At 42.7% G+C, this 10,842-nt stretch overlaps 1 gene segment (V, D, J or C); it reads right to left on the bottom strand.

Annotated features, from left to right (window-relative positions):
* Positions 1-8,531: 8,531 nt before the first annotated feature.
* Positions 8,532-9,130, bottom strand: LOC130541848 (immunoglobulin lambda variable 2-18-like). The segment is given in 2 exon segments: positions 8,532-8,932; positions 9,047-9,130. Coding segments are annotated over 2 exon segments (447 nt in total).
* Between the last annotated feature and the right edge of the window lie 1,712 nt (positions 9,131-10,842).

Raw genomic sequence — 10,842 nt, 5'->3', positions numbered from 1 at the left:
GTTTGAGAAGTTCTTTGTAGATCTTGGATACCAGTCCTTTATCTGTAGTGTCATTTGCAAATATATTCTCCCATTCCGTGCGCTGCCTCTTAGTTTTTCTGACTGTTTCCTTGGCTGTGCAGAAACTTTTAATCTTGATGAAGTCCCATAAATTCATTTTATCTTTTGTTTGCCTTTGGGGATGTATCAAGAAAAAGGTTGCTTTGGCCGATGTCATAGAGGTTGCACCTATGTTCTCCTCTAGAATTTTGATGGATTCCTGTCTCACATTGAGGTCTTTCATTCATTTGGGGTTTATTTTTGTGTATGGTGTGAGATAGTGATCAAGTTTCATTCTTTTGCATGTAGCTGTCCAATTTTCCCAGCACCATTTATTGAAGAGACTGTCTTTTTCCCACCGGAAGTTTTTTCCTGCTTTATCAAAGATTAGTTGCCCAAAGAGCCGAGGGTCCATTTCTGGGCTCTCTATTCTGTTCCATTGGTCTATGTGTCTGTTTTTGTGCCAGTACCATGCTGTCTTTGTGATCACAGCTTTGTAGTACAGCTCGAAATCCGGCATTGTGATGCCCCCAGCTTTGTTTTTCCTTTTCAACAGTTCCTTGGAGATTCGGGGTCTTTTCTGTTTCCATACAAATTTAAGGACTATTTGTTCCAGTTCCTTAAAAAATGTCCTCGGTATTTTGATCGGGATAGCATTGAAAGTGTAGATTGCTCTGGGTAGCATGGACATTTTTACTATGTTAATTCTTCCGATCCATGAGCATGGAATATTTTTCCATCTTTTTATGTCTTCCTCAATGTCTTTCAAGAGTTATTTATAGTTTCTAGAATATAGGTCTTTTACGTCTCTGGTTAAGTTAATTCCAAGGTAACGTATGGTTTTTGGTGCTATTGTAAATGGGATGGATTCCCTAATTTCTCTTTCTTTGGTCTCGTTACTCGTGTATAGAAATGCAACTGATTTCTGAGCATTGATTTTGTATCCCGCCACGTTACTGAATTGCTCTATAACTTCTAATAGTTTGGGAGTGGCTTCTTTTGGTTTTTCCATAAAGAGTATCATGTCATCTGCGAAGAGAGACATTTTGACTTCTTCTTTGCTGATTTGAATACCTTTGATCCCTTTTTGTCCTCTGATTGCTGTTGCAAGGACTTCTAGTACTATGTTGAATAATAGTGGCGAGAGTGGGCATCCTTGTCGAGTTACTGATCTTAAGGGAAAGGCTTCCAGCTTTTCCCCATTGAGTATAATATTAGCAGTAGGCTTTTCATAGACAGCTTTTATGAGATTGAGAAATGTACCTTCTATTCCTACACTCTGAAGGGTTTTAATCAGGAAAGGATGCTGTATTTTGTCAAATGCTTTTTCGGCATCGATTGAGAGGATCATATGGTTCCTGAGTTTTCTCTTGTTGATAGGATGTATCACGCTGATTGATTTGCGAATATTGAACCACGCTTGCATCCCAGGTATGAATCCCACTTGATCGTGATGGATAATCCTTTTAATGAACTGCTGGATTCTCTTAGCAAGTATCTTGTTGAGGATTTTGGCATCCATATTCATTAGGGAAATCGGTCTGTAATTCTCCTTTTTGAGGGGGTCTTTGCCTGGTTTGGGGATCAAGGTAATATTGGCCTCATAGAATGAGTTTGGTAGCTTTCCTTCTGTTTCTATTTTTTGAAATAGCTTTAGGAGAATAGGTATTATTTCTTCTTTGAATGTTTGGTAGAATTCCCCAGGAAAACTGTCCAGGCCTGGAGTTTTGTTATTTGGAAGGTTGTTTATCACTGACTCAATTTCTTCATATTTAATTGGCCTGTTTAAGAAATCAATTTCTTCCTGTTTCAATCTTGGTAGTTTATAGGTTTCCAGGAAGGATTCCATCTCTTCCAGATTGCTTAGTTTACTGGCATATAGCTGTTGATAAAAATTTCTAATAATCCTTCCAATTTCAATGGTGTTCGTCATGACCTCTCCTTTTTCATTCATAATTTTAATAATCTGGGTCCTTTCTCTTTTCTTCTGGATAAGTCTTGCCAGTGGTCTGTCAATTTTATTGATTCTCTCAAAGAACCAGCTTCTAATCCTGATGATCTGCTCTACTGTATGTCTGGTTTCTGCTTGATTGATTTCACCTCTAGTTTTGGTCAACTGCTTCCTCGTGCATGGGTTAGGCTTGTCCCTCTGTTGCTGTTCCAGCTTCTTGAGATGAGAATATAAAAACTGCATTTTAGATTTTTCTATTCTTTTGAGTGAGGCTTGATGGCTATGTATTTCCCCCTTAGGACTGCCTTTGCAGTATCCCATAGGTTTTGGACTGTTGTATTTTCATTCTCATTGGTCTCCATAAATTGTTTAATTTGATTTTTGATTTCCTGGTTTATCGAGTCATTCCTGAGCAGGATGGTTCTTAGTCTCCAAGTGTTTGAGTTTCTTCCAAATTTTTCCTTGTGGTTGAGTTCCAATTTCAGAGTGTTGTGGTCTGAGAATATGCAGGGGATAATTTCAGTGTTTTGGTATCGGTTGAGACCTGTTTTGTGTCCCAGAACATGGACTATTCTTGAGAATGTTCCATGGGCATTAGAATAGAATGAGTATTCTTTGGTTCTGGGGTGCAGTGTTCTATATATATCTATGAGGTCCAACTCGTCGAGTATGGCATTCAAAGCCTTTGATTCTTTGCTTAGTTTTTGCCAGGGTGTTCTGTCTATTTCTGATAGTGGAGTGTTGAGGTCCACTACTATTAATGTATTTTTATTTATATGTCTCTTTATTCTGGTTAAGAGTTGGCTTGTGTATCTTGCTGCTCCCCTGTTGGGGGCATATATATTTATAATTGTCATATCCACTTGTTGAATACTTCCTTTAAGAATAGTATAGTGCCCTTCTGCGTCTCTAACTATAGTCTGTAGTTTAAAATCCAATTTATCTGATATGAGAATTGCTACCCCAGCTTTCTTTTGAGGTCCATTTGCGTGAAAGATGGTACTCCATCCCCTTACTCTCAGTCTGAATGCATCTTTGGGTTCGAAATGAGTCTCTTGTAGACAGCAAATGGATGGGTCATTTCTTTTTATCCAATCTGCAACCCTGTACCATTTTAAGGGAGTAATTAAGCCATTAACATTAAGACTGAGTACTGAGAGATATGCTTTTAATGATGCCATGTTGCCAGTAAAGTCTTTGTTTGTATTGGCTGTGACTTTCTGTTCTGTATCACTCTTGGGGCCTTTTTACTTTTATAGAACCCCCCATAATATCTCCCATAGGGCTGGTTTCGTGGTTACGAAATTGGTTAGTGACTGGCGATTCTGAAATGTCTTTATTTCTCCATCAATTCTGAATGACAGCCTTGCTGGATAAAGGATCCTTGGCTGCATGTTTTTCTCTGAAAGAGCTTTAAATATGCTCCCCCAACCCTTTCTCTCATTCCAGGTCTGTGTAGGCAGGTCTGACATAATTCTGTTGCCTTTACGTTGGTACGTGAGAAATTTCTTTGCCCTGGCCGCTTTCAATACTGTATTCTTGCATCTAATATTTGTGAAATGCACTATGACGTGATGTGGCGTAGGTTTGTCGTGGTTGAGCTTGGGAGGGGTCCTTTCTGCCTCTTGGACACGAATGTTTGTTTCCCTCGCTAGATTAGGGAAGTTTTCAGCTACAATTTGTTCAAATATCTCTTCTAGACCTCTGTTTTTCTCCACCCCCTCGGGGATGCCGATGATTCTAACATTGGATCATTTCATTGAGTCAGTAATCTCCCGTAACCTACATTCGTGGGCTTGGATTTTTTTAAGAGCAGCTTCTATTTTGGTTTTTTCCTCTATTAACCCATCCTCTAATTCACTAACCCGTTCCTCTGCTTCTGTGATCCTGGCCGTCAGAGCCTCTAGTTTTGCCTGCATTTGGCTCATAGAATTTTTAATTTCTGTCAGATTCATTCTCATTTCTGTCCTTAGGGATTCGATATTCTCAGTAACCTTTTCGTTAATAGTTTTTTCAATTCTACTCATCATTTTGACCATCGTTACTCTGAATTCCATTTCTGATAATTTGGTTACATCCATATCCATTATTTCTGTGGCAGAGGCCACAGACTCACTGTCTTTTTTTTGTTGGGATGGCTTCTCCTTCTTGTCATTCTGATGAGGACAGGTTGCGGGGTTGTCCAGAGCCCAAATTATTGACTGGGTCCCAGGCCGTGCCCCTTGTTTTTTAGGGATCTTAGGGATGTGGGCTTCTTCTTTAAAGATTTTATTTATTTATTTATGTGGCAGCCAACCAGCGAGAGAGGGAACAGAAGCAGGGGAGTGGGAGAGGAAGAAGCAGGCTCCCAGCGGAGGAGCCCGATGAGGGACTCCTTTCCAGAACACCGGGATCACGCCCTAAGCCGAAGACAGGCGCTCAATGACTGCACCACCCAGGCGCCCGGGTTGTGGGCTTCTTGATTTTTCAGACTGCCTTCTGTGTTCTGGGGGAGGGGCCTGCCGCGCCGATACTCAGGCAACCCTGTTTGGGTAGAGTCTCCGTATCCCCTGCGAGGGGGGATGGGGATGGGCACTCTCTGAGCCAGTATTTCCAAGCTTTTGTTCTCAGGCGGCTTTCCCTGGCGGTTTGCTGTGCCTCTTCTGAGAGTCAGAGCAGCAGCGGCCGAATTTCAGCCTCTGTCACAGAACAGAGGGATTGCGGCCCGTTCTCTACTAATGTTCTGGCCACTTTAACTCTGTTACTGTTGGTGCTGCTCAACCCTGCAGCGTCCCAGGCTGTGCACCCCACACCCAGCGTCCCTGCTCTCACTTCTAGGGCCGGCGCGTCTCTGTCCTTTGTGTTTCTAACGCCGCCAGCCGCCCTGCGCGCGCTCCGGAAGCTCCCAGTCTCAGTCTGGATTCAGTGAGCGCACCGGGATTCCGGTGTTCTGCGAGATGCCTGGTGGCGCGCGCACCCAGCTCACGGTCTCAGTCTGCTGTTTTGCCAGTGCCGTCCCCGAGCCCCACCCGCTCTCCCATGCAAGTGGCTACCGCTTCCCGGCGCCCGAACGTGGCGGCTCCCTCCCCCTTCCATTTATCTTCCAATATCTGTGCACGGTTTCAGGGCTCCCCGCTTTGTACCTCAATACTCAGCGCTTGGGATGTTCATTTGTAGAGATCCAGATGCATCTTCCTGCGTCTCAGGCTGGTTCTGTGGTTGTTTAGGCTAGTCTGGTAACTATCCAGCTCGACTTGGGGGACCGGCTGAAAAAGGTGTCTCCTACTCCTCCGCCATCTTAACTCCTCCTTCTCTCAATGTGGTTTTGATTTGAATTTCCCTGATGGCTAATGATTTTGAACATTTTTTCATGTGTCTGATAGCCATTTGTATGTCTTCATTGAAAAAGTGTCTGTTCATATCTTCTGCCCATGTTTTGATTTATTTGCTTCCTGTGTATTGAGCTTGAGAAGTTCTTTGTAGATCTTAGATACTAATCTTTTATCTGTAGTGTCATTTGCAAATATCTTCTCCCATCCCGTGGGCTGCTTCTTAGTTCTTTTGACTGTTTCCTTGGCTGTGCACAAGCTTTTTTCTTTTTTTACCTTCAGGATGAGTTAACATTTATTTATTATTTATTTTTTATAATAATATTTTTTCTTATATTGTTAGTCACCATACAGTACATCCCTGGTTTTTGACGTAAAGTTCCATGTATCATTAGTACGTATAACACCCAGGGCACCATGCAATACATATCCTCCTTACTACCCATCACCAGCCCATCCCATTCCCCACCCCCCTTCCCTCTGAAGCCCTCAGTTTTTTTCTCAGAGTCCATAGTCTCTCATGCTTCATTCCCCCTTCTGATTACCCCCTTTCTTTAGAAGCTTTTAATCTTGAAGTCCCACAAGTTCATTTTTTCTTTTGTTTCTCTTGACTTTGGAGATGTGTCATGAAAAAGTTGCTGTGGCTGATATAAAAGGGGTTGCAGCCTACGTTCTCCTCTAGGATTTTGATGGATTCCTGATTCACACCTAGGACTTCCATCCATTTGGATTTTATCTTTGTGTATGGTGTGAGAGAGTGATCAAGTTTCATTCTTTTGTACATAGCTGTCTAATTTTCCCAGCACCATTTATTGAAGAGACTGTCTTTCTTCCACTGGATGTTTTTTCCTGCTTTGTCAAAGTTTAGTTGCCCAAAAAGCCGAGGGTCCATTTCTGGGTTTTCTATTCTGTTCCATTGGTCTATGTGTCTGTTTTTGTGCCAGTACCATGCTGTCTTTTTGATCACAGCTTTGTAGTATTGCTTGAAATCTGGCACCGTGATGACCCAACCTTGTTTTTCTTTTTCAAGAATTCCTTGGCGATTTGGGGCCTTTTCTTGTTCCACACAAATTTAAGGGCTGTCTGTTTCAGTTCTTTGAAAAATGTCTTTGGTATTTTGATTGGGATGGCATTGAAAGTATAGATTGCTATGGGGAGCATAGACATTTTAACTGTGTTAATTCTTCTGATCCATGAGAATGGGATATTTTCCTAACTTTTTGTGTCTTTATCTTCAATGTCTTTAAGAGTGGTTTGTAATTTCTAGAATATAGATTCTTTACATCCCTGGTTAAGTTAATTCTGAGATAATGTATGATTTTTGCTGCTATTGTAAATGGATTGAATTCCCTAATTTCTCTCTCTTCAGTCTCATTGTTCGTGTATAGAAATGCAACTGATTTCTGAGAATTGATTTTGTATCTCGCCACATTACTGAATTGCTCTATAACTTCTAGTAGTTTGGGGGTGGATTCTTCTGGGTTTTCCATATAGACTAATATGTCATCTGCGAAGAGTTTGATTTCTTCTTTGCCAACTTGGATACCTTTTATCCTTTTTGTTGTCTGATTGCTGTTGCAAGGACTTGTAGTACTATGTTGAATAATAGTGGTGAGAGTGGGCATCCTTGTCATGTTCCTGATCTTAAGGGAAAGTCTTCCAACTTTTCCCTATTGAGAATGATATTTGCTGTAGGATTTTCATAGGTGGTTTATATGAAATTGAGGAAGGTACTCTCTATCCCAACACTCTGAAGTGTTTTAATCAGGAAAGGATGCTGTATTTTGTCAAATGCTTTTTCTGCACTCAGACATCAAAAAGAACGATTTCTCAACATTTGCTGCAACATGGACAGGACTGGAAGATAATACTATGTGAAATAAGTCAAGCAGAGTAAGACAATTATCATATGGTTTCACTCATTTTTGGGATATAAGAAGTAGGAAGATCAGCAGGAGAAGAAAGGGAAGAAGAAAGTGGGGATAAACAGAAGGCGGAATGAACCATGAGAGACTATGGACTTTGGGAAACACACTGAGGGCTTCAGAGGGGAGAGGGTGGGGGAATGGGATAGTCTGGTGATGCGTATTAAGGCGGGCACATATTGCATCGTGCACTGAGTGTTATATGCAAGTAATGAATCATGGAACTTTACCTCAAAAACTAAGGATGTACTGTATGGTGACTAACATAATATAATAAAAAATATTATTATTAAAAAAAAAAGAAAGGAGGTAACTGGAAAGAGATTTGGAGAAGTAACTAAATGAGAGAACAGAATGAGAAAGACTGAGCTCTTAGGTATGCTGACCTTGCATCCTGAATTGCCCCAGAGCGAGGGAATTGCTAGGATGTGACACTTTCACTGCAAAAACTAGGACAGTTCTGGCAGACTAAGAACAATTGGTTACTGAAACAGGTTTTCTCTGGTCTACACCAGGCTCAATTAAGGGACAGAGAATCCGTGGACATATATAAAGCGTATTTGTATTTAGTGATTTGTCATAACTGGGATTCCTTGTAGAACGTGGGCTGGCTCCTCTTGAAACTCAGGTATAATGGGTTTCCCTGAGGAATGCAGACAAGCCTTCTCTTCCCATGTGGAAAACGGAACCGTGTTGAAAAGAGCCCACCCTGTCAGGAAGACAGGGCTGAATCCACCATAAGGATTTATTGGACGGATGGTAGGGGAGCTTCCACATATGCTATAGTCTCAACTCCAAATCCCCTGCTCAGCTCCTTGGATATGGGGGCATCGATGAAGGGGCACTGGAAAAACAACATCTTCCTTTTCTACTCATTCCTTCAGCTAGATCTTCAGCTTTCACTGTGTTGCTGTTTTCTCAAACCCTGACATGCAGAACAATATCCCACCAAACTGGATCATGATGACTAGAGTATGGCGGACACTGAGTTGAGTAAGACAAGGTCATTTCTGGATAAATTATTCTAATGAGGCCTAACAGAAGTGAGAGGCTGTCATTGAAAGTAAGGATGTCCCTGACCTGTGAAAATTAGACAGAACAGAGATCTCTTTGTCAGTCTCTTCTTACTATTGATGAGTGGGAAGATCATATTCTGGGAACACGTAAAGGAACAAAGAGACTGACAATTCCCCAGAGAATGCACCAGGAAGCCTATTCCATTTTATTATATTGCATGAGGGAGAACTGAAATCTGAGAGAGAACCGAAATCTCAAGACCATATTGCACGAAGCCCCCTCTATAAATGGTTAGGATTGAGGAAGCATCTTCCGAGCAAGGAGGGAGGCTGTGAGAACAGGGCAGGTTTTGGTTTTACTTCCCCATGAACTTAGACCACTGTGATAAGTGCTACCACTTCTATACGAAGCACAGTAATACTCAGCCTCATCCTCAGCCTGGAGTCCAGAGATGGTCAGGGTAGCTGTGTTGCCAGACTTGGAGCCAGAGAAGCGATCAGGGATCCCTGATGGCCGAGTATTTACTCTGTAAATCAGAGTTTTGGGGGCCATGCCAGGATATTGTTGGTGCCAGGAGACATCATTATAACTTCCAATGTCATTGCTGGTTCCAGTACAAGAAATGGTAACTGTCTGTCCCAAAGCCCCGGACACTGAGGCCGGCTGAGTCAGGGTAGACTGGGCCCAGGAACCTAAAAAAAGGATAAATGTAATCATTAGCTCTGTGCTGGGGCCTCAGGTGAAACTGAAGGGGAGAGAAATGATCAGCTTAGATGTCCCCGTGCACCCTTCCCTGGGGACCTCACCTGTGCCCTGAGTGAGGAGACTGAGAAAGACCAGAGTCCAGGCCATGGTGGTGACTCCTCAACAGCACTGCCTTCTGAGACCCCCAATCCCAGGCTTGTGTCTCCCAGACCTCTATTATCTCCTCCCCATCCCTGTCTCAGGAGGGTGTGGCCTGCATGCAAATGTGCTTCCTAGACCTTCCTCTCCTCACCCCCTCTGATCTGACACTTCATTCTAGATACTTTACATCCTTGGGCAGCAGAGCTTAGCTGACTAGACTCAAACACTTTGACATGTGTTTTCTTAAGGTCAGGAATTGCAATTTTTATGCCTGATTCACCCAGAAGAGAAAGAGCTCCTGAAGACCTCAGGTATGTTAGCTACTGGACCTTCTGTGTTTCCACAATACCAGGACTATGTCTTTGTGACCATGCAAGACTTGGGGCCCTTCCTTCTGTGCCCTCTGCTGGGTATCAACTTCTGAGGATCTCTCTACTGTTAGGAAAGCATCACTGCTGACGCCAATGGAAACATCTGCTGTGAGTTGGTGGTTGGTGCTGGGCTCTCCCCCACCTGCAGGCTGCCACAGTCCCACCCATACTTGTTTGTGCTGATGAACACGCAACATTGACAACCACCAACTTGTCAGTCACCTCAGCTGTTTACCTACATGCCATATGGAGGGTCAGGTCCACAGGTGTAAGCAAACCCTAGGAGGAGAAAAGGAGCACCTGCCAGGACATTCTGCACATTCCACTCACGAACAAGCCACTTGCACTTCTTCAGCCTCAAATCTCAATATGAGAAATGAAGAAGAAAGCTACACTGTCCATGGTACACTTTCTAGTGAGAGATGAATCAGAATAGAGTTGTGTAGCTTTGGTAATGGGACATTTCTCATTGCCCGGGGGGTTAATTGTTATAAGATTTATATTATCCAGCTCTCATTCCATTTATATTTGATCTATTTGTCTAGCAATAGTCACATTTTTTTTTCTACTCAGGTTTTCATCACCATTCACACACTGGTCACCATAAAAGTAATCTCTGGACCTAGGACCACTGAGGGAATAGAACCATTATAGAGTATCCATTCCTATTTCTTTCCTGTGGAACTTTTAAAATTCATTTTCAATTTCTCCTTTTCCCTAATGCCTGTTTCAACAGGTAACGTAGACAGAAATGGAAATACTATAACTCGGCTCAGTTTTGAATTAGGACATAGTGAGCAGACACCACAATTCCCCATGAATGCTGCTGTAAGCCAAGAAATAATGCACATGGGAGCTGTTTGAGTCCCTCAAACAAGCTCCTATAAGGCAGATTGGGAATGACATTGACATTTCAAGTAGCGTAGAAACAATGCTGACTTTCCTCTTTTCCCTTCAGAGTCTTGCCACCTGCCCTCGGGCAGCTGGGAGCCAGGACCAGGCACCAGCTTGAGACAGAAAGAGATCCCAGAATAGCCCATTATTCTGGCTTGACATGTGAGAAAGATGATTTCTAACACTCAGAGCAACATTGGATATCCAATTTTCCATTCTTTTAGGGTTTCTTCTTTTCCTTCTCTATGTCCCTTCAGAAAGGAAGTACATCTCTTGTGAGAAAAATAACAGTGGTGGCCCTAGGAAGTTGCTTTTTGGCCCCAAATACAATCCTCTCTGTCCTCGTGCAACATGGCCCAGACATCAGCACTGTCAGGGGAATTGCATGGCAGTGGAGTGGAGCCATAAATCCACGTATCTGTCCACAAGACAAGAAGGAAGATCCAGTGAACTGGAAATACTGGGGAGACGGTAGAGGGAGAGAAGCCTGG

This window comes from Ursus arctos, unplaced genomic scaffold, assembly GCF_023065955.2.
Source record: "Ursus arctos isolate Adak ecotype North America unplaced genomic scaffold, UrsArc2.0 scaffold_34, whole genome shotgun sequence".
In the NCBI taxonomy this organism is placed as follows: Eukaryota; Metazoa; Chordata; class Mammalia; order Carnivora; family Ursidae; genus Ursus; species Ursus arctos.
This window is presented reverse-complemented; position numbering and strand designations above follow the sequence as displayed.